Source organism: Jaculus jaculus, chromosome 9 (genome assembly GCF_020740685.1).
Source record: "Jaculus jaculus isolate mJacJac1 chromosome 9, mJacJac1.mat.Y.cur, whole genome shotgun sequence".
In the NCBI taxonomy this organism is placed as follows: Eukaryota; Metazoa; Chordata; class Mammalia; order Rodentia; family Dipodidae; genus Jaculus; species Jaculus jaculus.
In genome coordinates this window covers 112522198-112547988 of record NC_059110.1, presented here as the reverse complement: position 1 = coordinate 112547988, position 25791 = coordinate 112522198, and the positions used below count along the sequence as shown (strand labels likewise).

The following is a 25791-nucleotide window of genomic DNA, read 5'->3' as shown; positions in this document are numbered from 1 at the left end:
AGCCTGACAGGGAGTTTTTAGCAGGAGCTAAAACTAGAGAGATTATGACTTGTTGATGAATTAAAGACATGTAGACACCATAGATTCCACTGGAAGCAGAGAGAGGGAAGAAATATCCTAGTGATGAAAAAAAGATCTAACATGCAAAAGTACTCAAAAGGAAGCCAGGCATCATGGTGTACATCCTTAATTCCAGTACTCAGGAGGCTGAGGTAGGATAATCATGAGTTCTAGGCCAGCCTGAGACTACATAGTGAATTCCAGATCACCCTAGGCTAGAGCAAGACCGTACCTCAAAAACACAAAATAGAGCCTGGAGAGATGGCTTACCAGTTAAGGCCCTTGCCTGCAAAACCTAAGGGACCCAGGTCCAATTGCCCAGTACCCATGTCAGCCAGATGCACAGGTGGAGCACACATCTGAAATTCATTTGCAATGACTGGAAACCCTGGAGTGCCCACTTTCTCTATGTATATATATTTGCCTCTTTTTCTCTTTCTAATAAATACATAAAATATTTAAAGAACCAAAATAATAATAAATAATAATAATAAAAGTAACCAAAAAGGCCAGGCATGGTGGCACATGCCTTTAATCCCAGCACTCAGGAGGCAGAGGTAGGAGGATCACCATGAGTTCGAGGCCACCCTGAAACTACTGAGTGAATTCCAGGTCAGGCTGAACTAGAGTGAGACCCTCCCTTGAAAAAACAAAAAAAAGAAAGAAAGAAGCAGGCCTCCTGGCCAATCAGAGAGCATTTGGTTTTCCCCTTAATAAACATGCCACCATTGCACCAGTTAACACATTTGGCCTGGCTGCCCAGCCGTAGGCTTACAGGGTCCACTGTTGGCTAAGACCGCTGATGACTTCTCTCACCCAAAGGCTGCATGCTGCTTAGCTCTTTCCAGCATCCTGACAGGTAGTTAACAGGGAAGAGGCCTCCAGCTGACTCAGTGACCTTCAGTCTAAATATGTGAAGTTTTCAGCAATAGAGCCTTAGTGCTAGATGTGGTGGCGCACGCCTTTAGTCCCAGCACTTGGGAGGCAGAAGTCGGAGGATCACCATGAGCTCAAGGCCAGCCTGAGTCTACATAGTGAATTCCAGGTCAGCCTGGGCTAGAGTAAGACCCTACCTTGGGGAAAAAAAAAAAAGAGAGAGAGAGAAAGAAATGGGGTCTTATCATCTACTTCTGGTGGGTAACCAAGAGCCTTGGCAATAAGTAGCCTATAATGTTTTGGGGGCATGAGGGACCTCACTGGCCAACAACTCACTAGAAGGTATCCTACCCCAGCACTGAAATTTTTCTAACAATCAATGGTTTATGGGCATACCTACCACTATCTACCTCCACAAGAAACTTCTGCTCAAAGTCTCTCTTTTTTAACATATATATTAGCCAGTGAAGAAGTAGGGCTTGGGTATTTTGTTTTGTTTTGTTTTGTTTTGTTTTGTTTTGTTTTGTTTTGTTTTGTTTTGTTTTGTTTTGTTTTTTCCTGAGGTAGGGTTTTGCTCTAGCTCAGGCTAGCCTGGAATTCATGCGTAGTCTCAGGGTGGCCTCAAACTCATGGCAACCCTCCTACCTCTGCCTCCCAAGTGCTGGGATTAAAGGCATGCACCACCATGTCCAGCTAGAAGTGGGTTTTTACATGGCTTATTCATAACATCTGAAATTTTGATTAACCCTCTCCTCTTTTCCCCCATACCCTCTAGATGACTATATTTTTAAGAAAGATAAAATAAGTCAAATAGAAAACTTAACCTTTCAACATAAGAAAAAAGTGAACTAAGCTCAAATCAAATAGAGAGAAAGAAATAATAAAGACAATGGAAAATACAGATTTGGGAAAAAATAGGAAAAAGTCAACAAAAGCTAATATTTCAAAAACAATTTAAGCTGAGTGTGGTGGTGCACACCTTTAATCCCAGCTCTTGGGAAGCAGAAGTAGGAGGATCACTGTGAGTTCAAGGCCACCCTGAGACTCCATAGTGAATTCCAGGTCAGCATGGGCTGGAGTGAGACCCTACCTTGAAAAAAAAAAAAAAAAAACCCACAATTTAATAACAGTTGATTTGGTTTCTCCTGATACCACACCATATTACCATCACAAGAAAAATAAACACAGAATCACATGCTTTATAAATATTAACAACTAGCTCCTCAACAAATATTGACAATCAAATCCAGCACCATATTTTAAAAGATTACATATCATGACCAAGTGATTTATCCCAGGAATTCAAGGTTGGCTTAATACACAAACACATAGCCCATGAAATACATTAAAGTTAATATGATAAAGAATGAAAAATCCTATTTCAGTGGAAACAGAATGAGCAATTGACAAAAACCCAATGTATGAGGAATAGAAGGGAAGATGGTAATAACCATCTATGATAAACCCACAGCTAATAACATTTTTTATTGGTGAAAGACTTTTTCCAATAAGATCAAGAACAAGACCAGTAACTCTTCCAACTTCTTTTTTTCCAACTTCTATTCAACATTGTATTTAGGTCTTCTAGCTAGATCAATTAGGTAAGAAAAAGAAATTTTTTTAAATCCAAATTGAGGGGCTGAAGGAATGGTTTAGTGGTTAAGGCGCTTGCCTGGAAAGCCAAAGGACCCAGGCTCAATTCCCCAAGATCAATGTTGGCCAGATGCACAAGGGAGTACACACATCCAGAGTCCATTTGCAGTGGCTAGAGGCCCTGGTGTACCCATTCTCTCTTTCTCTTTCTTTCTCTCTCTCTCTCTCCCTCTCTCCCTCTTCCTCTGTCAAATAAATAAATAAAACATTTTTTTAATCCAAATTAGCCAAGCATGGTGGTGCACACCTTTAATCCCAGCACTTGGGAGGCAGAGGTAGGAGATTTGTCATGAGTTTGAGGCCACCCTGAGACTACATAGTGAATTCTAGTTCAGCCTGGGCTCAAGCTAAACCCTACCCCCCAAAAATAAAAATAAATCCAAATTGAAAAGGAAGAAGTTAGGTATCTCTATTCACATATGTCATTTTCTTACACTTAGAAGATCCTAGAGGTAACACACACACACACACACACACACACACACACACACACTTAAAACAAATAAAGAAATTAGTTCAGAAAAGTTGCAAGTTATAATAGACAAATGTACAAAAAGCTACTTGTATTTCTACACACTAGCAAGAGCAATCTGAAAATTATATTTAGGACCAACCCAATTTACAACAGCATCACAAAGAATAAATCCTTAGAAATAGATTAAATAAAAGCAGCGAAAGACTTAGCCAGGTGTGGTGGCTCACACCTTTAATCCCAACACTCATGAGGTTAAGGTAGGCCATCCTGGGCTAGAATGAGATCATGCTTCAAAAAAAAAAAAAGATAGGCTGGAGAGATGGCTTAGCAAAAGAGGCAGTTCTGAGCAATGTGAGACTCTTTCTCAAGGAAATAGGTGGATGAGTGAGAACGTCCAACATTTCGTCCCCGGATGCCTGTACACAGGGCATGCGCATCTGAGGAAGCTGCCACACACTTGTGTGCCCTCCACACACATCCCATCGCACACCACACCACACGGTCACCCATTCACTACAGACAATCAGAAAAAGTGCTGGGGGGGGGCAGGGAGTAGGTTCAATGGTTAAGAGCATTTTTCCCTTAAGCATGAGGGACTCTTGGGCCAGAGACCACCAGATTCAACTTCCCAGAACCACTGTGGAAAGGTGGGCATGGCTAGGGACCTCTGTAACCCCAGTCTGTGGGGGGCCGAGACTGGAGAACTGCTGGGGCTCATTGATGGACAGCAGCTCCGGGTGGAGGAAGAGACCCTGTCTCGTGGAAATACATGGATGGGCTATAGGAGGACTCCCCTGTTCCTCTGACCTCCCCACACACACACGCGTGGGGCACGTTCACACACACATCTTGGGTCCAACAAACAGCTTGTCCACAATTCATCTGCTCCTCGAACCTGAACTTTAAGGGAGAGCCTCTGGGCCCAAACCCCAGCCCCCCAGTATCTGTACATGAAAAACATGTAAACTTTCACTTTGCGGTTGTGACATTGAAACTTGCCTGAAGTCCCTTCCCTGACGGGAGGATCCCTGAGAGGCCTCAGCAGGTGAAGCAAGCGGATCTGTCTGGTCTCAGGTGGCTGCTAGGCCGGTAGCTATCAACAGAGTTGATACCGAAACTCAAAAGTTTCACTCAAAACAAAGTGAAGAGGGCTGGAGAGGTGGCTCTGGACAGAATGCTTACTGAGCATAAAGATATGAGTTTGGATCCCTAGCACCCATGTAGAAAAAAACAATGCTTTTTTTTTAAGCCAGGTGTGGCTATAGCACATATCTGTGGAGATGGAGACAGCAGATCCCTAGGATGGGTTAGCCAGTCTAGCTGAATCAGTGAGTTCTAGATCCAGGTGAGACCCTGTCTCAGACAAATAAGGTGAAAAGCCTATAAAGGAAGACACACACACACACACACACATGAACATGTATACATGTAAACACCACACACATGCCCACATGAATGATCAAACAAACAAAAAAAAAAAGTAGGAAGATTGCAGTGAGTTCAAGGCCAGCCTGAGACTACATAGTGAATTCCAGGTCAGCCAGGCCTAGAGCGAGAACCTACCTCAAAAAACAAAAGAGGAAGGATGAGGTAGGTCCATGACTCCACACACGCCCCCCCCCCCCCCGCTTCTGTTATGTGACACTTTTGCCATAAGCATGTGTTCAATCCATAAATAACCCCTCACCTAGGATTTTCTGGGTATCACCTGGGGTTTTCTGAGTGTAAATGACCCCATGATTCACAATCCTATGACCAGCAAATGAGGCTCTCATTCTGTCACTTTTTTCACCCACCCACCGCTCACCTACCAGGGCACCAAGGCGCCCAGAGTTTCAAAGAGCAGCTTTAAGGGCGGAGCAGGGATGGGCGGAGCAGGGAAAGGGGGTGGCTCCTCTCAAACTTGAAAAAGGGGCTTGTACCACTTCCTCCCCAGACAGGGTAGCTGGAGACAGAGCCCGGCACAGCCTTCCTGTGTGGTTTCATCTGCCCAGAGCGGGCCATGGACCTGGGTGAGTGAATCTCCTCTCCTTGTACGACAAGGGACTGTCCCCTTGTCCTGGGGTCTTGGACACCCAGGACGCACTACATGTGGAGGTAGGGTAGAGAATGGTGGTCATGGTGTTTTTGGGGGGGGGGGGAGGGAGGGCAGCTTCCAAAAGTTTGGTGGAAATTAGTGACTGCGTCCAGGAAATGTCACAGCTTGTCCTAGGTGCACCTGCCCTTTTAGACCCCGGGGAGGGGACAGCCACTAGTGCCAGAAGGACAAAGGGGCTGAGGTGGTATCTTTCTACAACCGCAGGGCTGGGCTTGCTGGCCTGGACAGAATCGGTTCTCAGTTGGAGGAGGATGAATGATGCCCTCTGGCACCTCTGGGGACCAGAGAAATTCTTGAAGGGTTCAATACCTTCCATTCCCTCTCTGAGTCCTCTGTCCTCCGCTAAAGTAAGCTTTGAACCGTCCTCCTCTTAGGACTATGAAGAGGAGCAAGTTGAAAGGGGGGCAGCTTGTGTGGGTGGTACCATGCCCCACAAATGCTAGCTACTGGTGCTTTCTCTTGACCTCACCAGCTTGGTGCCAGATTTTTCCATTGCCTCTTGCAAGTTAAGGGATGGGTGGGCAACATGCAATAGGATGGCCAGGGGCATTCAGATTGGAGAAGATATAGCCAGATGGCCAACACATGCCTGCCCCTGAATAAACTCCACACCTTGTAGCCAGCCAGACTGATCACCTTGGTTTAAAAAAAAAAAAAAAAAAAGCAGGGCATGGTGGTGCACACCTTTAATCCCAGCACTCAGGAGGCAGAGGTAGGAGGATCACCGTGAGTTCGAGGCCACCCTGAGACTACATAGTGAATTCCATGTCAGCCTAGGCTAGAGTGAAACCCTACCTTAAAAAAAACAAACAAACAAAAAAATTCCCTAGTTTAACCTCAGTCTCTACTAGAGAGGAGAGAGGGGAGGTATCAGGGACATATGAGGGTACTGAGTGGGCCATCCAACTCCGGATACCCCGGTTGTAAATCTCAGATGCAGTTTGAGACGAAGAAGGCCGCCAGGTTCCTAGAGGGCTCACTTGTCTCACCAACACGCGAAGCACCACAGCTGCCTCAAAGCCACAAGGGGTTGGCTTTAAAAAGTGAAGGTTCCCTGCTGCTGCCCTCACACGCCTCCCCGCCACACCACAGCGCTTGCCTCCATCTCTTCTTCCCGTGCTCACTGTGCCTTTGCACTCAAGAGCTATGTAAGGGATAAAGTGGTCGCCACCCCTGCCGACTGGGAGCCCCTGGGAGGCAGAGACTGGTTCTCGTGTGTTGAAAATGTTGATGGGATGGATGGATGGATGGATGGATGGATGGATGGATGGATGGATGGATGGAATCAATCACTCCATTTTAGGCTTAGAAAATCTCTTCCAGCATGGCCTTCCAGCCAAGCTGCTTTCTCAGCTCACCCACTTAAACACCCACTTCTGCCAACCACAGTCCCGGAACATGCACACCATCCACCAGAGACCTTCTCTGCCCTCCCTATCGTGACCCCTGAAAAGTAGCTCCAAGGACAGAGGAAGGGCTGTGAACTCATAGCACTTGCCAACTTCCAGAGTGTAAGTTCCCATGTCAGGTGTGGTGGAGCAGGCCTGTAAACCCTGCACTGGGGAGGTGGAGGCAGGAGGATGCCTGGCACTCCCTGGCCAGCTGCTCTAGCCTGACGGATGAGCTCGAAGCCAATGAGATAACCTGTCACAAAAGGAGGCAGAGTGTTCTTGAGGAACGGACACTCAGGGTTATCCTCTGAAACACACATGCACACACACACACACTCACACACACACTCAAGAAACAGTGTAAATCCTCCCCCCTCAGTTGATTTCAGTTAGCAGACCGTAAGCTGTTCACATGCTTAACATATTGAAAGGGGGGAGGCTCATCTCCTTAGACGCAATGAAGTGTCTCTGCCAGACTAGGTTTGGGAGTGTTGGACTCCTGGGCTTTGGCACTAGGGGCGGGATAACCTGGAGTTCTGGAAGAAGCGATGTGATCTTGATCCTTCACTCTACTTGAAAAGGCCCCAGCAGCTGAATCTGAACCGCCAGCGAGAGGGGAAGACTTTGCTCAAAACAGGCCCCGGAGCCGTTGGAAGGACGGGTGGGCCACAAAGAATCTGTTTTTCACTCTTCATCTGCCCTGCAGGGACAAGGGGTGGGCGAGGAGACAGGGTTTCTGTTACACAAAATGAGAACTCCAAACCAGGCCGCGAGCCAGCCTCTTTCATGATTTGAATGAGCAGTCTTTGGTGCGCCCCCTCCCACCATTGAGAAATGGGGCCACTGATCTCAGCCCCAACTTCTCAAAAGCAGAGAGAAGAAAAATGAAACCGCCAGAGACTCGTGTCTCATGGCTTGGCCACAGATGTTGGCAGAGGGGAATGTGAAGGAATTTGGGGCCAGTCCCTTCTGGTCTTTCAGACATGAGGCTTTGGAGGAGACCAGCACTGAAGCCTCAGATGTAACTAGGGGAAAAACTTTTATCTTTGCTGGATATTTTCTTTCAGTCGACTGTCAACAGTTGAGGGCTTCTTAGATGACCAGTCTGGTGGGGACATCAGCACAACATGCTGTTACTACAAAGTGAGACACAACATTAATGGGGATATGGACAAGATGAAAAGAGAAATGTGGGGCTGGGAAGATGGTTCAGTGGTTAAAGCTGCTTGCTCACAAAGCCTTCTGGCCCAGGTTTAATTCCCTAACCACTATGTAAGCTGAATGCAAAAGGTCATGCACACACACGCGCGCGCGCGCACACACACACACACACACACACACACGTCAGGGAAACATCTAGGTTGTGTCTTGAAGAGTATATAGGAGTTGTTTAGCTAGGGACTCAGGATGTGACAGGAATTTCAAGCTATAGCTATGAGAAGCCAAGGTGAAGGAGGGAGGGGGCATCAGATAGGAAGTAGAGGGAGTAGTGTGCCCCAGAGGGTGCATGCCCCATCTCATGGCATCCAAACACAGTAGTTTAAAAACCCATGGAGGGGCTGGAGAGGTGGCTTAGTAGTTAAGCACTTGCCTATGAAGCCTAAGGCCCCGGTTCAAGGGTCGATTCCCTAGTACCCACGTAGGCCAGATGCATGCACAAGGTGGCACATGCATCTGGAGTTTGCAGTGGCTGGCGGCCCTGGTGCACCCATGCTCTCTCTCTCTCTCTCACTCTCTCCCTATCTTTCTCCCTCCCTCCCTCTTGCTCTCTCTCTGCCTGTCTGTCATTCTCAAATAAATAAATAAATAACTCCATGGAGCCACACATGATACCCTGGGAATTTAGCCTCAGGCTCACAGGTGATAAATTCTAGCAAAAGCAATAGAGACAAGAAAGGGGGTGGGGGGAATCAAGAGGAGTGGGACCAGAGAGATGACTTAGCCATTAAAGGTGCTTGCTTGCAAAGCCTACCAGCCTGGGTTCCATTCCCTGGTGCCAACATAAAGCCAAATGCACAGGGTGGCATGGGCATCTGCGTTCATTTGCAACGGCAAGAGGCCCTAGTGTACCCGCTCACTCTCTCTCTCTCTCTCTCAAATAAATAAATTAAAACATAGACGATTTATTTAAAAAAAAATGTTGGGCTGGAGAGATTGCTTAGCAGTTAAGGCATTTGCCTGCAAAGTCAAAGGATCCCAGTTCAGTTCTCCAGGATCCACTTAAGCCAGATGCACAAGGGGGCGCATGCAACTGGCGTTGGTTTGCAGTGGCTGGAGGTCCTGGCATGCCCATTCTCTCTCTCTCTCTCTTTCTCTCTCTCTCCCTTCCTCCTTCTGCCTCTTTCTCTCTCTCAAATGAATAAATAAGTGATAATCAGCTTTAACACAAAGTTGAGGGGAGTGGGAAGAAGCAGCTATGCCATGGAACATGCCAGGCTGGGCCAATCTCCACAATTGTGGCAGCAGTGAGGGGCCACACTTGAGCCTGAGCGACGGGGAGTAAGTACAGCTGTTTTCCCCGTGCAGTTGGACGGGTTCACGAATGAGAGGTGTATCTCAGAAGGAGCGAAGGTCAGCCAAGGCAGCAAAGCACCGCGTCAGGGCAGAGGCTGGACCAGCTCCGAGCGATGCCGAGGGACGGAGGCAACGGAAATGGGTGGCTGATGAGAACGCAGAGAACAAGAGGGGTCCCCTTCACAGCCCGAAGCCTGGAGCCACTGTGACAGCTCCAGGAGGCTCACATTCACACCTCTGGCTCATCTTTCTTTCAAGAAATAAGTGTTTAAGAAAAAATAGTTTAGCCGGATGTGGCGGCACACGCCTTTAGTGCCAGCCCTCAGGGGGGCAGAGGTAGGAGGATCGCCGTGAGTTCGAGGCCACCATGAGACTACATAGTGAATTCCAGGTCAGCCCGGGGCCAGAGTGAGATCCTACCTCAGAAAACAAACAAACAAAAAAAAAAATAGTTTATTTATTGGAGAGAGAGAGGGGCAGAGCGAGAGAGAGAGAACGGATGCACCAGAGCCTCTAGCCGCTACAGATGAACTCCAGATGTGGCGCCTTGCGCCTCTGTCATTATGTAGACACTACAGGCTTGAACCTGGGTCCTTAGGCCTTGCTGACAAGCCCCTTAACCACTAAGCCCATCTCTCCATCCCTCTCTGATCCATCTTCTAGCAGCTCTGTGACATCAGACACATGGCTTAACATCTCTGGGCATCTGTTTTCTAGAATGCAGAGAGAATCGCAGCTAGCAGCAGCTAGGAGTGTGATTTCCCCGGCCAGAGGGCCAGTGAAGTGTCCCCCCCCGGGAAGTTCCTGGTCACGCTGTACTTCAAGTTCCCTATTGCCAGATGGGACTGACTGAGGTTGTGGTTCCCTCACAGAGCGTGTATGAGGACACACTGAGATCACACGTGCAGACACCGGAGAGGAGGGAGGGCTCAGTGGATACACAGTGTGTCCCTGGATAAAGCAGCTGATATCGTAATTATAGGATGCACAGCCGGCTCTCACAACCCTGCCTGTTATCTGGAAAGTCATCCCCGGGCCTCTCATCTGCTCTCCAGACCCCACACGCCACTCACCTGATTCTTCCCTCCTCCCGTGCCATGCGCCTTAGTGGGTGAAGAAGTAAAGAAAAAGCGTAGGGAGTGGCTCTGGGGCCAGCCAGTGGGCAGTCTGGAGGACCTTGGACCTGGCAGGGGAGCAGCCAGCAACCCTCTCTCCCCACATAGGTTTCCCAGGCTGGGGAGAGGGGAGGTCAGCTCAGAGTGTTAGGGAATTTTCCTTTTGTCATGATCATTAGTTAAACTCAAAAACTCAAAAAACACCCAACATCTCCGTGGGTCCACCACTCCCTAACCCTGACATTCCCAACTGCTGCCCCAACCAGTTACTTTATGACTGATTTGACTCACTACCATGGAGCAGGCCCTCTGTCACACAGCCGAATTCCCCTAAGTTCCCCTGGTAATCTTGAAAATGTCGTGGACCTAAAGGACCCCTGGATCATTCCCCAAAGTCCAACATGCCCAGAAAGAGAAATCAATTGACAAGTCCCCAAATCCCTGCCCTCAACAACAGCCAAAGGAATGAGACAGGGCCCAGTGGAAGGGACAGATGGAGTGACATTGAAAGCCTCCTGCTCCCGGAGGTCAGCTATTCTGACTTACCAAACCTCTGAGGCTTTTGTTCTCACTAACAGTCAGAACGGGCTTTCTCTAGAGTAACTGAAAGATGTTGACGTGTGGAAAGAAACCTCGAACGCTGAGCACCGAGATGAGTCAGGGGAGAGCACCGGACCCTGAAGAGAGTGTGGTCAGGAGTGGATAGACGGCCTCCAGCTCAGGGAATTGAGAAGTAATTCAGTAAGAAAGGGATCGAGAGAGGAGAGCCACGAGGTGACACAGTGATCTGGCTTTGCCACATCTGCACATGCTCAGGTGTAATCTGGGGGACAAGGGGACACTGGGTATCTTTTCCCAGAAAAGAGCATGTCACTAGAAAGGCAGGTTCAAGCAGACAGTGGACGGCTTGACCACCATGCTACCCATATAAGGGATTCATCCTTAGCGCTAGGATTGCCCAAACCCAGAATCTCCATCCTTAAACTCTCAGCCTGGCCGCATGCACTGCCGAGGATGTCATGCAGCTAGGTCTCCAGCAGGTGGTGCTGTGGCCAAGGACACAGAACCACTGGGCTTCTGCAGTTTCCCCACAGCCTCCAGAGGGGCCCCAACCTCTAGAACATTCCTTGAGCAGGGGTCCCACTCAGAGCTGTGGGGGGAGTGGACTCCGGCAAGCGTGGCCTTCACACACACATGTAGCATCTTAGGAACAGACTCTGAGGGTCTGCAAAGGCAAGCCCCAGGGCTGTTCCCAGACTGGCAGGTGGCTAAACCTTCAGAGGAAAGATGACCCAGGTCAGCTCAAGGTTCAGCCATAAGCAGAACTGAGCAGCCATCCGTGATACAGACAGGCCTGGTCTTAACCAGGGAGTTTCAGTGTGCAGGTCAGAGACAAGGGGAGCCTCCTGGTTTCTGGAACATGAACCCGTGCTCCCCTTCCACCATCACCCTTTAACAAGTTAAAGGAGAGAAAGCACACACACGCACACACACAAACACTTTAGTTAAAAAGAGTAATGAGTCAGGCGTGGTGATGGCGCATGTCTTTAGTCCCAGCACTCAGGAGTTCAAGGCAAGAGATACTCCACAGTGAATTCTAGGTGAGCCTGAGCTAGACCCAGACCCTACCTTGGGAAAAAAAAAAAAAAAAAAAAAAAAAAAAACAGAGTAATCAGGCTGGGTGTAGTGGCACTCACTTTTAATCCCAGCACTTGGGAGACAGGGGTAGGAGGATCGCCATAAGTTCGAGGCCACCCTGAGACTGCAGAGTGAATTCCAGGTCATCCTGGGCTAGTGCGAGACCCTACCTCAAATTACAAAAAAAAAGAAGGAAAAGAAAAACTTGCATCCGGCACCCACTTGCCCTGGGCTGCTCTTTGCCAGACAGAGGTAGGAGGACCCTTGTAAGTTCGAGGTCACCCTGAGACTACATAGTGAATTCCTGGGCGAGAGTGAGACCCTACCTCAGAAAACCAAAACAAAAAGAGCAATGCTCTCAGGGAAGCGCATCCACCTGCACAGGCCTTGGTGGCCTCCCGTGCCACTAGATGACCCTTTGGAAGAAGGGCTGGCAGGGCACTGGGCACCTCCTTGATTCTGGCAAAGGGGTCCTGAATGAATGTCAGTGAAAGAGGAGGTACAGGGAGCCCGTGGGTCCCCCATAGCTCTCTTCATTGTTGAAATGGCCTCAGACGTCCACCCAACTGGTGAACTCTTCCGTGTGCTTCGTGGTCTCCCTCAGGAGACACTCGGTGATTCGTGTGGCTGCCCCCTCACAGGGGCCCACAGAAGTGCTCCCGGGACAATGGTTCCTGGCACCAAGAAGGTGCTGGACATGTGTGAGCCACCCTGACCACCCCGCAACCTCCTCTTCCTGCGTCACCCGGAATGGGAGGGGCACTCAGACCCTCTAGCCAAGCCAGTGGGGTTTACCGTGGACCCTGCAAAACCAGCAGCACTGAGATGGGACAGGGCGGAAGGTGGGGAGCAGGCTGCCAGGAATCCTGGTCCTGCTGTATTCCGCAACCTGGGGGTGGTGGAAGGAGGGAAGGAGGGAAGGACGGGGATACTGGGCAGCCGGCCAGGTGTTCAAACACACAATCTGGTTCTGATGTTCCCTTTTAGCAAACTTGGTGCCTGGAGCTTAGGATGAAAGTTCTCAACAGTGTCTTTTCACACCCACCCACCCCCACCCGGCTTTCTTTAATGACATCGAGTTGTTCCTGCCAAGCAATAACCATCCTCATCCTCGCCTTGTCTCCTACAGGGAAGCCAATGAGAAGCGTGTTGGCGGTGGCCCTCCTCGTCATTTTCCAGGTGAGGTTTCCTGCCACGGGAAGCTCTGTCCCCTGTCAAGCCAGGAGCGCTGCCGCGTGAGCAGTTGCTGGAAGGAAATAAAAGACCCAGACACAAACCCACCTGCCATTCATTAAGCCGATGGCCGCCCCATCCATCTGCGGAGTGACCCTAGAGAACCGCAGCTGTTCTCTGACTTCCTTTGTCCCGGGTAAATTGAAACATGGGGGAAGTAACTGAACCCCCGCTTTCTCCTTCCCGCCTCCTCCCAAGAGGCAGAAATATAGACCGGCTGCCTTCTTGGAGAGAGAGGAACCACAAAAACACAAAGCTTCAAGAGGCTTCGGTTTTGCACATGTGCACACCCATCCACTCATGTAAAATGCCACCTGTGAGCTGAGAAAAGAACCCTCAGTCTGATGATCTGATTACTTTCCAGTCACCCCAAAGTAGTCTCCTCCTTGACCTTCAGACAGAGACTCCCCTTGAAGCCCTGTTCTCTGTCTTTAACACAGAGACCCTTCTGGTCTCTCTGTGAGGTGGGGGAAGAAAGGGTGGGACCGGAGGCTCTGGGCTGGGGTGGGCTGGGCTGGGGGAGGGGGTGGATTGTGCACACACTCTGTAAGGAGCCAGACTCTACAAGAGCAGCACCCCACGCAAGCTTCCACTCTTAGTCCCAGCCACAGAGGCAGAAGGTCTGCCCCCGCCCAGTGCCCAGCGTTAGAAGAGACGGTAACTCTGGGAGTCAAGTTTCTTCTGCTTGTCAGGGTAGGGGACCGGCCAAGGCCATCCTGGAAAGACAGGGCTCACAATCTGGCTTCTCTCCTCCGGCTCTGGAGGCCAGAGGGCCAGCTTCCCAGGAGCTCAGGCCAGAGGCAGGCCCAGAGCTGGGCACTGTTCCCAAAACCCCATCCCAAAGGCCCCCTGGAGCTTGGGCTGCAGCCTTGGGCTGGCCCCTTCCCCGTCATCGTCATCGCTCCCTCCCTTTGGATACTGCTGGCTGGAGGGCTGGGAAAGGGGGGGAGTGGGGGGCGGGGGTGAAGACAGCTGTGGCTTGTCTTTCTCTTTCCCCTGCCGGTGGGGTTGGGGGTCCAGCTGGGGCTGTGTGCTGCAGAGGCCACAAGGCTTTATGGGAGGGGGTGGCTTGTTTAGAATATGAGCAGAGGGGACGGGAGAGGTGGCAGGTCGGGGGAGCACACTTCATAGACACTGGGGGTTCCATTCTCTAAAAGGGCCAGAAACTCCCCAGTGGACCTGAGACCCTGGGCCATGGCACGGCGGGGAGGGGGCGAGAGCAGCGAGTCTCTAGCAGGACCCCCAGGCTGCAACCACGCCCGCTCTCTCCAGCTAGCAGTGCCTGAAGCAAAGGTTCCTGAATACCGTGCCGTCCTCACCCTGTCCCCAGGCAAGAGAGTGATTACAGAATTTATCACTGAGCTTCGAAAAGTCCCTTACCACAGGAAGAACCGTGAACTTCCCAAGCAGGCCTCCCACCCCGGCTCCCGCCTTACACAGCCATCCAGCCAGGCACCCCCTCCTCCATTGATAAAATCACAGCAGGCTGCCGAACCTTCCCCCCTTCCCCCGCTTCCCCCCACACAGGAACACACACACACACATGAACACATCTTGCAGCCCTGCAGATGAGCTAAAAAAAAAACCCAGAGCAGCTGAGCCCTGCTGATTGGGATTTGCCGGAAGACAGGAAGCTGGGCAAGGGGGTGCCGGGAGAGGGTCTGAGTGCAGAGGGAGAGAGGGAGAAGAGAGCTGCTTCCTTCCAGGGACGCAGCAACCACCACGGAAGAGCACTGTCCCCACCCCAGCCCTGCCCAGCCGATTGTCCACTCTCTTCCAGAGTTTGGTGCACTTGGGCACAACAGACCGTCAAAGCTCCTGCTGAGTGTGGTCCCCAAACCCGAGGCTTTATGGCTTCTTCTGGGAAGCTTTTGAACTCTTCTCTTCCCATTCCAGGCCCTCCTCAACCTTGACCCTAAGGCAGATTTTTTTTTTCCCCCTCAAGAGCGGGAGGCATGTAAGGCCCCCTGGAAAACTCCACCAGGATCTATAGAATGCTCCAGAAAGACATATGTTGGGGCTGGAGAGATGGCTCAGTGGTTAAGGTGCTTACCTGCAAAGCCTAACAGCCCAGGATCGATTCCCTATTACCCATGTAAATCCAGGTGCACAAAGTGGAGCATGCATCTGGAGTTCATTTGCAGCTGTTAAAAGTCCTGGTGTGTCCATTCTGTCTCTGTCTTCCTCTCTCTCTCCTCCCCTCCCTCTCTCAAAGTAATAAAATAAAATAAAATATTTTTAAAATTAAAAAAAAGAGCTGGGCGTGGTGGCACACACCTTTAATCCCAGCACTTGGGCAGCAGAGGTAGGAGGATCACTACAGAGTGAATTCCAGGTCAGCCTGAGCTAGAGTGAGACCCTATCTTAAAAAACCAAAAAAATAAAATAAAAATAAAATTTTAAATTTTTAAAAAGAGATGCTGGGGAGATGGCTTAGTGGTTAAGGTGCTTACCTGCAAAGCCAAAGGACCTCAGTTCGATTCCCTGGGACCCATGCACAAGATGGCACATGTGTCTGAAGTTCATTTGCAGTGGCTGGAAGCCCTGGCGCTCCCATTCTCATCCCCACCCCCCACCTCTCTCTCTCTCTCTCTCTCCCTCTTTCACTCTCTGAAATAAAAAATTAAAAATATTTAAAAATAAGTAATAGAAAGAAAGACACATGTCCCAACCTCATAGCACTGCAAGACATCAAAATAAACCCTCTATGGACATAAAAGAGGACCAGAACCTGGGCCAGGAACCTTAGAACAACCAAGTGCAAGAGACAGGATCCACCTCCGTGTACCAGACAGGAAAACTGGCACTCAGAGAAAGGATGTTTATTTTACCAAGTCAGGGCTCAGCAGATACCAAGCTTCTAGAATTTCTTCCAGTCCACCATAAGCACAAACAAAGCAGAGTGTCTCAGAGTTGGCAAAATCAGACCTTTGCTCCACCTGAGTAGAGACATACGCTTCACACCCGGCCCCAGTCTTCCAATCAGGATGTGCATTTTAACAAGAGCCCCAGGTAATTAACATGCATGGTAAAATATGAGAGGCACTGATTTCAAAGAATCACTCAGGGGGGATGGTGAGATAGCTCAGTAGTGCTTGCCTTGCAAACACAAGAATCCATGTTTGCCTGTGTGGAGTTAGTGATGGCTTCGTGGTTAAGGCACTTGCCTGCGAAGCCTATGGACCCAGGTATGATTCCCCAGTCACCTCGTAAGTCAGATGCGTAAGGTAGCCCATGTGTCTGCAGTTGGTTTGCAGTGGCTAGAGGTCCTATTGCGTCCATTCTCTCTCCCTACCTGCCTCTCTGTCGCAAATAAAAAATAAGTCAGGCAGAGGCATGTCTTTAATCCCAGCACTAGGGAGGCAGAGGTAGAATAATCACGAGTTCAAGGCCACCCTGAAACTACACAGTGAATTCCAGGTCAACCTGGACTAAGGTGAGACCCTACCTAAAAAAAAAAAAAAATATATATATATATATATATATATATATATATATATATATATATATATATACACACACATACACACACACACATACATACATACATACATACATATATATATATATATTAATTTTAAAAATTTATTTATGAGAGAATGAGAAACAGAGAGAGGATAATGGGTTCACCAGGGTCTCTAGCCACAGCAAATGAACTCCAAACTCATGTGCCACTTTGTGCCTCTGGCTTATGTGGGTTCTGGGGAATGGAACCTGGGACCGTAAGTTTCACAGGCAAGCACTTTAACCACTAAGCCATCTCTCCAGCCCTAAAAAAAAAAAATTAAAAATTTAATTTAATTTAATTTAATTTAAAAACCTTAAAGCCAGTGTGGTGGTATGCAAATGATCCCAAAACTGGGGAAACAAAAGCAGGCTGATCTCTGGGGTTCGCTGGCAGCCAATAGAGCCTACTTGGTGAGCTCCAAGCCAGTGAGAGAACTTGTTTTTAAGAAGGTGGGTAGTGTAGCCAGGGAGATGGCTCAGCAGCTAAAAGCATTGCTTGCAAAACCCTGCCAACCTAAGTTCAAATTCCTCGTGCCTACAAAAAACCAGATGCACAAAGTGCCTCATGCGTCTGGAGTGTACTTGCAGCAGCAAGAGGCCCTGGTGTACACATCCTCTCTCCTCGCAAATAAACAATATATATTTAATTTTAAGAGGTGGTGGCACCTGAGGAACAATACCCACAGCTGTCCTCTGACACGCCCTCACACACACATTCACCCACACACACATGCACCCACACAAGCATACACACACACACATGCACACACACAATCATTCTGAGTTTAGAAAAATCTGGAGGCTGCAACCTCCGCGATGCTGGTTCCACAGGTCTCGAGTGAGATCTGAGAAATTCGCGTACGTCTCACAAGTTCCCAGGGCGTGCTGATGGTGGCATCACACCTTGAAGCTGCTGTCCTACGCTAAATCCCACCTAGCTAAAACGAGATTGTTTTCTGGTATTTCCTTCCCCACAGGTGTGCTTGTGCCAAGATGAGGTCACAGACGATTACATCGGCGACAACACCACCGTGGACTACACGGGGTATGAATCTTTGTGCCTCAAGAAAGACGTGCGGAACTTTAAGGCCTGGTTCCTCCCTGTCATGTACTCGGTCATTTGTTTCGTGGGCCTCCTGGGTAACGGGCTGGTGGTCTTGACCTACATCTATTTCAAGAGGCTCAAGACCATGACGGATACCTACCTGCTCAACCTGGCCGTGGCAGACATCTTGTTCCTGGCGATCCTTCCCTTTTGGGCCTACAGCGCGGCCCGGTCCTGGGTGTTCGGAGTTTACCTGTGCAAAGCGATCTTTGGCATCTACAAGATAAGTTTTTTCAGCGGCATGCTGCTGCTCCTCTGCATCAGCATCGACCGCTACGTGGCCATCGTCCAAGCCGTGTCCGCTCACCGCCACCGCGCCCGCGTGCTGCTCGTCAGCAAGCTGTCCTGCGTGGGGATCTGGACGCTGGCCACGTTCCTTTCTGTCCCCGAGCTGCTTTACAGCAACCTCCAGAGGAGCAGCAGCGAGAAAGCCTGGAGGTGTTCGCTCATCACTGACCACGTGGAGGCCCTGATCACCATCCAGGTGGCCCAGATGGTCATCGGATTTCTGGTGCCCCTGCTGGCCATGAGTTTCTCCTACCTGGTCATCATCCGCACCCTGCTCCAGGCGCGCAACTTCGAGCGGAACAAGGCCATCAAGGTGATCATCGCCGTGGTGGTGGTCTTCATCGTCTTCCAGCTGCCCTACAATGGCGTGGTCCTGGCCCAGACGGTGGCGAACTTCAACGTCACCAGCAGCAGCTGTGAGCTCAGCAAACGGCTCAACATTGCCTACGATGTCACCTACAGCCTGGCCTGCGTCCGCTGCTGCATCAACCCTTTCTTGTATGCCTTCATCGGGGTCAAGTTCCGAAACGACCTCTTCAAGCTCTTCAAGGACCTGGGCTGCCTCAGCCAAGAGCAGCTGCGGCACTGGTCTTCCTGCCGGCATACGCGGCACGCCTCCATGAGCACGGAGGCCGAGACCACCACCACCTTTTCCCCATAGGGGCCTCTTCTACCTGGACTGAAGGGATCTCGCCCAGAGGCCCCTGGGTGGGCACTGAGAGCAGATACAAGGACTCAGGAAGCACCCGAAGGCTGCTGAGGGAAGAGCTTGAGCCCGGGCTCTGGGAGTCACCCTAACCCCAACCCATGCTACCTCAACCAAGGCTGAAGAGACATTGCCCAAACCAGGACTATTGTCCCCAAACTGACAGCCAGAAGTGAACGCTGAGAAACCACCCGCGCCCCCTAGGGTGAGGGGAATGGGGCCAGTGAGTGCTGCTGTTGGCTACTGAGGTCTCCAAATGAACCTTCTGAACTGCAAAGATGTCCCAGAGACCCAAGGGCCCTAGAGGCCGTGTCTTCCAGAAACCCAGGCTTTGTTTTGATCACCAAGATGATGGAGTTACTCCCCGGCTTGCGGAGGAAAAGGGGCCATCAACTGGTCTAACTGAATCCTCTCCGCTGTCTCTCTTTTCCCACTGATACCAAGCCAGCCAGAAACGGCAGTCCCCACGCTCCCTGTCACCTCCCTGGTGGCCCTCCTCAGCTCTTCATGAGGAGGTGGTGTTTCCTGCAGGCCAAGTGGTCTCCCCAGCCTGACCAAAGCCATGGTCCCCACCAGGACTCTGGAGCAGGGATGCCATGCGGCCAGGTCCCTCGTCTAAGCGGAGAGGAGAGGACAGGAAGGAGAGAGAGGGGACGAGGGAGGGGGACAGCTTCAGCCGCCGAAGGCCAACGAGGCTGCTTTTTTGTTCTCTGTCACAAAGACTGAAACCGCTTCTCATGCTCTCCTTTCGCGTCGTGGAGACAGCACATTTTACTCAGACACAAATAAAGATTTGTTTTCCCCCTTGAGGAAACACCAGCTTTAAAAGAAAGAGGGAAAAAGTCTTTGGTAAATGGCAAAGGAGTGTGTTCTTTGGCAACCACCCATGCCCTACCCAGCTCCCTGAACCCACCCCCGCTCCCTGAACCCCAGTCACTAAGGCCACTGAGACCCTCCAGTGACACATCCTGAGGTATTGGAAGAGCAGAAGGAGGTGAGGACAGGGTGCCCATCTTTTAAACACATTTCCAGAGTCCCCGGATGGGGTCCCAGGCAGTAAACCTGGAAGGCCACACTCTAAGTGGGAGATTCGAAAGACCAAGTCATCCAGTAATCTCTCTGCCTGGGAATGCTGTGGTCCCAACACAGCTTAGAACTAGATTCCCTGTCCCCTGTCCTCTCAGACTCATAGAAGCCCCTCCTAAGACTGGTGTTTTGAGGGAGGGCCTTCCCTGGGTTCAGAGGTCATCACACTCTGGAGCAAGGGAGCTCGGATGGGTCAGATGACATAGGCTGGATAGGAACCTCTGTTGGAAGCTTGAGGGTTAGAGCCACCCAGCGCCCTCCCTTTGGGCCCTCCAGAGCATATGTCTTAGTCCATTCTTGTTGCTGTAACAAAATACCACCGACTGGGTAATTTATAAACAATAGAAATGTGTTTCTCACAATTCTGGATTTGAAACAAAGACTACAAAGGCCACGCTAGTTCCCTCCAGCCCTTTTTTCAAGGGCATTAATCTCACTCACCAGGGTGGAGCCCTTATGACAAACCCAGTTACCTCTCAAGGGGCCCCACCTTCCAATACCATCTGACCTTGGGGTAAGTTCACACCTAAAACTGTTGAAGGGGCACACACACACAGACCCACAGCCATGTGGCTGCTCATGGTGGGCAGTAGGGACAGAGGAGCAGATGCTGAACCCACCCCAGGCCAGGTCCCGGTGCCCAACCAGGGCCCTGACTCCAACAAGCGAGAGAAGTCAGTCCAACCGGTGAGACCTGGAAATGAGTCTAAGGGCTTGGTGCCCTGATTACTCTGGACGAGAGGAAAGAGGACACACGAGGGAAGGGTGAGATGCTTGCACAAAAAAAGTGAGTGCCTCACTCTTCCCAAACAGAAAGAGCCGTACTGAATGAACAAGGATGCCCATTCTCCTGACCACATGTTATCCTCCTCCATGAGGCTCACCAAACTGGCAGAGTTTTAACACAATTGTCAGGGGGCCTCTGGGCCGGGAACAGGCACCCTGGGAGGAATGAGGCTGGCACTGGTGCAGTCAGTTGGGTAAGTGGCATTTGGGGTGGCAGCATGAAATATTTAAAGGTGCAGCTGCGACTGTGCCATTGTGCATGTACGTACCCCGCCTTCCCCCCGCCCCCAGGGGAACCTGCTAGAGCGCATGTGGGTGTGTATATCCTAATGAGGTTACAGATGGGAAAACAACCTTCAATTCCCGCAGGAGAGGAATGTAACAGGGCGGTCATGGAAAAGGAAGCCAGGCCAACCGCGCCAATACACCACCCTGGCTTCAGATACATTTTTCTAGAATAACTGGACGTCTCCAAATATTTACAGAGACAACACAACCCCCAGCAATGTCAATTCCCCAAGCTGCTGTGTCTCAGAAGTTCTGACCTCAGTCTGCGCAGGCCTAACCCTTGCCCAGCCCTCTCCTGTACCCATCCTGAGCTCTTGGGGGACCCGTGGGAAGAAGACAAGCAGCCCCCCCACCCCCAGGGAGCCCACCCAGGTCCTGTCTTTCTCCCTTTCTCATCTGCCTCATACATGCTACCAGGTTTATGCCCCCCCTCCCCTTGTACAGTTTCCCAGAGTTTTCCTTTCATTCCATCGTTCCACCCATAGCCCCCTCATCCTCACTGGCTGCAAACACAGGCCAAGCAAGCCCCAAGGCGTTCCCACGCCATGAAGCTGTCCTTTCAGCTAGAAAGAAGTACCACAGACCCACAGAGCTGCCAGAGGTCTCAGTGCGAAAAGTCCAAACCCCATCATTCTCTAGATGGTGAAACTGAGGCCCAGAGGAGACACGGCAATGCAGGGAGATTGCTCAAGCTGGCTGTAGAAACCCAAGGGCCTAGCAGGGTTGCCAGAGAATGAGGGAAGCCGAGGCTGTGGACGCTGGCTGACTCTGAATTTCAACTCCACTGCTCCCCAGCTGTGTGACCTCCCCCTCTTGCCCAACTGCTCTGAGTCTCAAATTTCCCAACTGCAAAATTGAGATTTGGGTAAACATTCAGTCCAGCATCCAAAATACTGATTGTTGTGAGGGGGAGTTCTGACCCCACACACACACAGTTGGAGGGCCTCATTCAAATCCCAACTCCCCCTCCGGGCCTTGGTTTCCAAATCTGTATAATGGTGTTACTGATGGTGTCCACCTCCTAGGGTTGAGGAAGAGATTCACCAACATGCATTTAATCTTTTTTTTTAAATATTTTATTTATGTATGTGTTTGAGAGAGAGAGAGAGAGAGGGAGGGAGAAAGAAAGAGGGAGAGAGAGGGAGAATGAGCATGCCAGGGCCTCCAGCCCTGCAAATGAACTCCAGACACACACGCCACCCTGTGCATCTGGCTTACGTGGGTCCTGGGGAATCGGACCTGGGTTCTTTGGCTTCACAGGCAAGTGCTTTTTTTAACTGCTAAACCATCTCTGTAGCCCGCATTTAATCTTTTGGGAGGTGTTTCAGAAACAGTAGCTTAAAGATGTTGCTTTGAAAAATGTGGGGGCTGGGGAGATGACCCAGTAGTTAAAGGCCCTTGCCAAGCCAGTCCTTCCAGGTTCAGTTCTTCGGGACCCAAGTAAATAGAGATGCACAAATTGGCACATGTGCCTGCTGTTCATTTGCAGTGGCAAGAGCCCTGGTGTGCCCATATTCATTCATGCATGTTTTCTCTATCTAGCTAGCTAGCTCTAGCTCTAGCTCTTCCAAATAAATTTGGGGCTAGGGAGATGGTTCAGTCAGTAAAGTACTTGCCATGCGAACATGAGGACCTGAATTCAAATCCCCACAACTATACTAAAAAAAGGTGTACACAGCATATTCCTGTTGTCCCAGCACCAAGGAAGTAAAGGCAGGGGCTCGCTAGTTGGCTAATGTAGCCAAATCAATGAGAGACACTGTCTCAAACAAATAGGGTGAGGGAGGGGGCTTGGGAAGATGGCTCGGCACTCAAGAGCACTTGTCATGTGAAAGCGTGAGGGCCTCGGAGGGCCAAAGACCATCTGCGTTCAATTCCTCAGCACCTATGGGCACACACATGGTCGCGGTACTGTAGGAAGCAGATATAAGAATCATTGGCGGGTGGGGGGGGGGGGGATGGAGAGATGGCTTAGTGGTTAAGTCATTTGCTTGCAAAGTCAAAGTACCCAGGTTCAATTCTCCAGGACCTACATAAGCCAGATACACAAGGGGCCACGTGCATCTGCAGTTCATTTGCACTGGCTGGAGGTTCTGGTGTGCCCATTCTCACTCTGTCTGTCTCTCTTCTATCTCACTCTGCTTACAAATAAATAAATAAAATTTATTAAAAGAAAGAAAAAATGTTTATAAAAAAAGAATCATTGGGGCTTGTGAAAACTGAAGCTCTGGGTTTAGAGAGAAAAGAAAATATGGAGATGAGCAATAGAGGAGGGTATGCAGTGTCCTCTGGCTTCCACACACACATGCATACACGTGTTCGTACACATCACATGTACTACACACATACCAAACACACATACATATGTGTAGAGAATGATTGGGGAAGACACCTGACATTAATGTCTGGCCTCCACACCACATGTACACACACATGTACACATGTATGTGCATACATACACTATATACACAAAAAATAATTGACAAAATAAAAATAAATTTAAGAGGCTAGGATGATAGCTCAGCAGGTAAGAGTGCTTGCTGAACAAGTATGATGGTCTTAAAGGACCTGAAACCATCTGAGTTCGATTCCCCAGCACCCACATAAAAAGCTGGGTATGGCCATGCATGCCTTTAACCTCCGTCTATGGAGAGCAGAGACAGGAGAATCACAGGAGCTCGCTGATCAGCCAGTCTTATTGAAAACAACAGCTCCATTGGGCTGCAGGTAACGGCACTTGCTAGTAAAACCTTATTGCCTGGGTTCAATTCCCAGTACCCATGTAAAGCCAGATGCACAAAATGGTGCCTACATATGGAAATCATTTACAGGGGCAAGAGGCCCTGGCATGCCTATTTCCTCTCTCATTCATATTTTTTCTCTCTCTCTCCTTCCAAATAAATAAAAAAATAAAAATACCACACACACACAAAAAAAAAAAAACCAGCATCTTTGAGTTCAGTGAGAGATTCTGTATCAAGAACAATAGAGGAGGTCACCCCCATGCGACACACACTCACTACACCACATATACACACATCTAAAACTAAATAAAGAAAAGCCAAATTCAGTTCCTTAGCTCTTTTTCCACTCCCATACAACTTACAACCAACAAGAGGACAACTTTGAGGTGAGGTATTTTGGTTTTCCCACCAACTGGTCACGTGAAACAACTGGGGCATGAAGAGGGAAATGACTTACCCAAGGTCTCTAGGGGCATGTCCAGAGCCATCCAGAGCACTGTGCCCTAGACCTTACTGCATCCACTTGAACCCTGTAGAGGTCCACCCTTGATCCAGGCTGGCAAGTACCAATCCTTAATAAGCATCTCTCTCACCCCTTAGATAATTCCTGCCATTGCCATGAAGACTAGGAAAATGAACGAAATACAAACCAAATATGGCAATGGGCCAGAGGGAGTTGGAAAACTGATCCAATGTGTGTGCTTGTGTATGCATTGCAGGGAACTGAAGGCCTGAACCCAGGGCTTCCCACACACTATGCAAGTTCTTTATAAGGAGATAGGCCATCTTCTCTGGGAGAAGGGACTTGGCTGCATTTCTGGTTTGAAGATAAACTGGAGGGGAAGAAACAGGGTGGAGGCAAGGGGCCAAAACAAAGGAGAGGAGGGGAGCAGTGGTGAGGGGAGTCAGCAGGGAGTGGGGAAGCCTAGCTAGAGAATACTGCTGAGGCCACTCTTGGAGAGTAGATTCAGTACAAAGATGATGACTTCTACACACACACACACAAACACACACATGTACACACACACACAAACACACAGGCTTCCCAATCTCATAAGCAAAAAAGGGGGGGCTCATTAATCTTAGAGACAAGCAAGCCTTTTGCGTGTAAAAATATTGAAAGTGGCCAAGTTTCACCCAACTGAGTCCCTAGAACCTCCCCTTGAAGTGGGGGGACTCCAAAGAGCAACCTGTCAGGCTCCAGAAGAACAGGCTTCCTGGCCTGCACCCCACAGGATCACATCTCTGAGAGGGGTCCATTGGCCCACAGCAGCCATCCCAACAGACCTACAATCACCCTGAAGTGGGCGCAGCCAGGGACACAGACAAGGACTCTTGCCTACAGAAAAGGGTCTGGCCATGGGTTGGAAAGCTGTTGCCCATGAAACCTAAGGACAGGTTCGATTCCCCCGTACCCACGTAAACCAGATGCACATGGTGACACATGCATCTGGAGTTCGTTTGCAGTGACTAGAGGCCCTGGAGCTCCCATTCTCACTCTCTCTCTCTCTCTCTCTCTCTTCCTCCCTCTGTCTCTAATAAATAAATAAATAAAATTTAAAAATGCATATTAAAAAAAAAAAAGAAAAGAGTCAGACTAGTGCTACTCCAACTAATGCATGTGAGCTGGTCCTTCACGATCCGCAGTGGGAGGATGGGTGTGGCTTGCAGGCTCCTCCCTCTGGCTTGTGTGTAACCCGGTCGCACTTCCCAGCTGTTGCGAGGGTTACCCCTCCTGTGTGCACTTCAGGGATGGCTATTACCTTATTGTGTCTACTGTCTGCTAGCCCTAGGAAGTTCACTACTCAGGCTGTTGTGTATGTTACCATAACACTCCACAGCCATAGTGTGGCCTCCCAGATTTCATCTCGAGGTAAATAAGCATCTCCCAGCACAGCCCAAGTGAGGTCAGGCCCGTCAAAGTCCCGATTGGCTCCATTTCCCCAGGAGGCAACAGGTCCTGAGGCCGGACACCCGTGTCCACTAGGAAAAGGGCAAGTGATGAGACTTCTCCTTCTGAAGGTCTCTCAAGAGCTCGGTGTCTTGTCTAGGATAGAAAAGTTTATATTGATCCTCAGTAAATATCTGCCAGTGTGAAGTCCAGCAGATACTGAGATGTCCCCAAGGCCTTTCCAAAGAGGCTGGGACTCAAGCGAGGACCCCTGGTACGGTTTATGCAATGAACCGCGCGGGACCGTGATCACACGCAGACAGCGGTGCCAACTTCT

At 49.9% G+C, this 25791-nt stretch overlaps 1 protein-coding gene across 1 annotated transcript; it reads left to right on the top strand.

Moving 5' to 3' along the window:
- The first annotated feature begins 5016 nt into the window (after positions 1-5016).
- Positions 5017-19246, top strand: Ccr7 (C-C motif chemokine receptor 7). Its single transcript, XM_004655435.2, has 3 exons — positions 5017-5076; positions 12950-12999; positions 17538-19246. Exons 1-3 carry the CDS (start codon positions 5067-5069, stop codon positions 18612-18614), a joined length of 1137 nt encoding a protein of 378 aa, XP_004655492.2. The 5' UTR covers positions 5017-5066; the 3' UTR covers positions 18615-19246.
- Positions 19247-25791: the final 6545 nt, after the last annotated feature.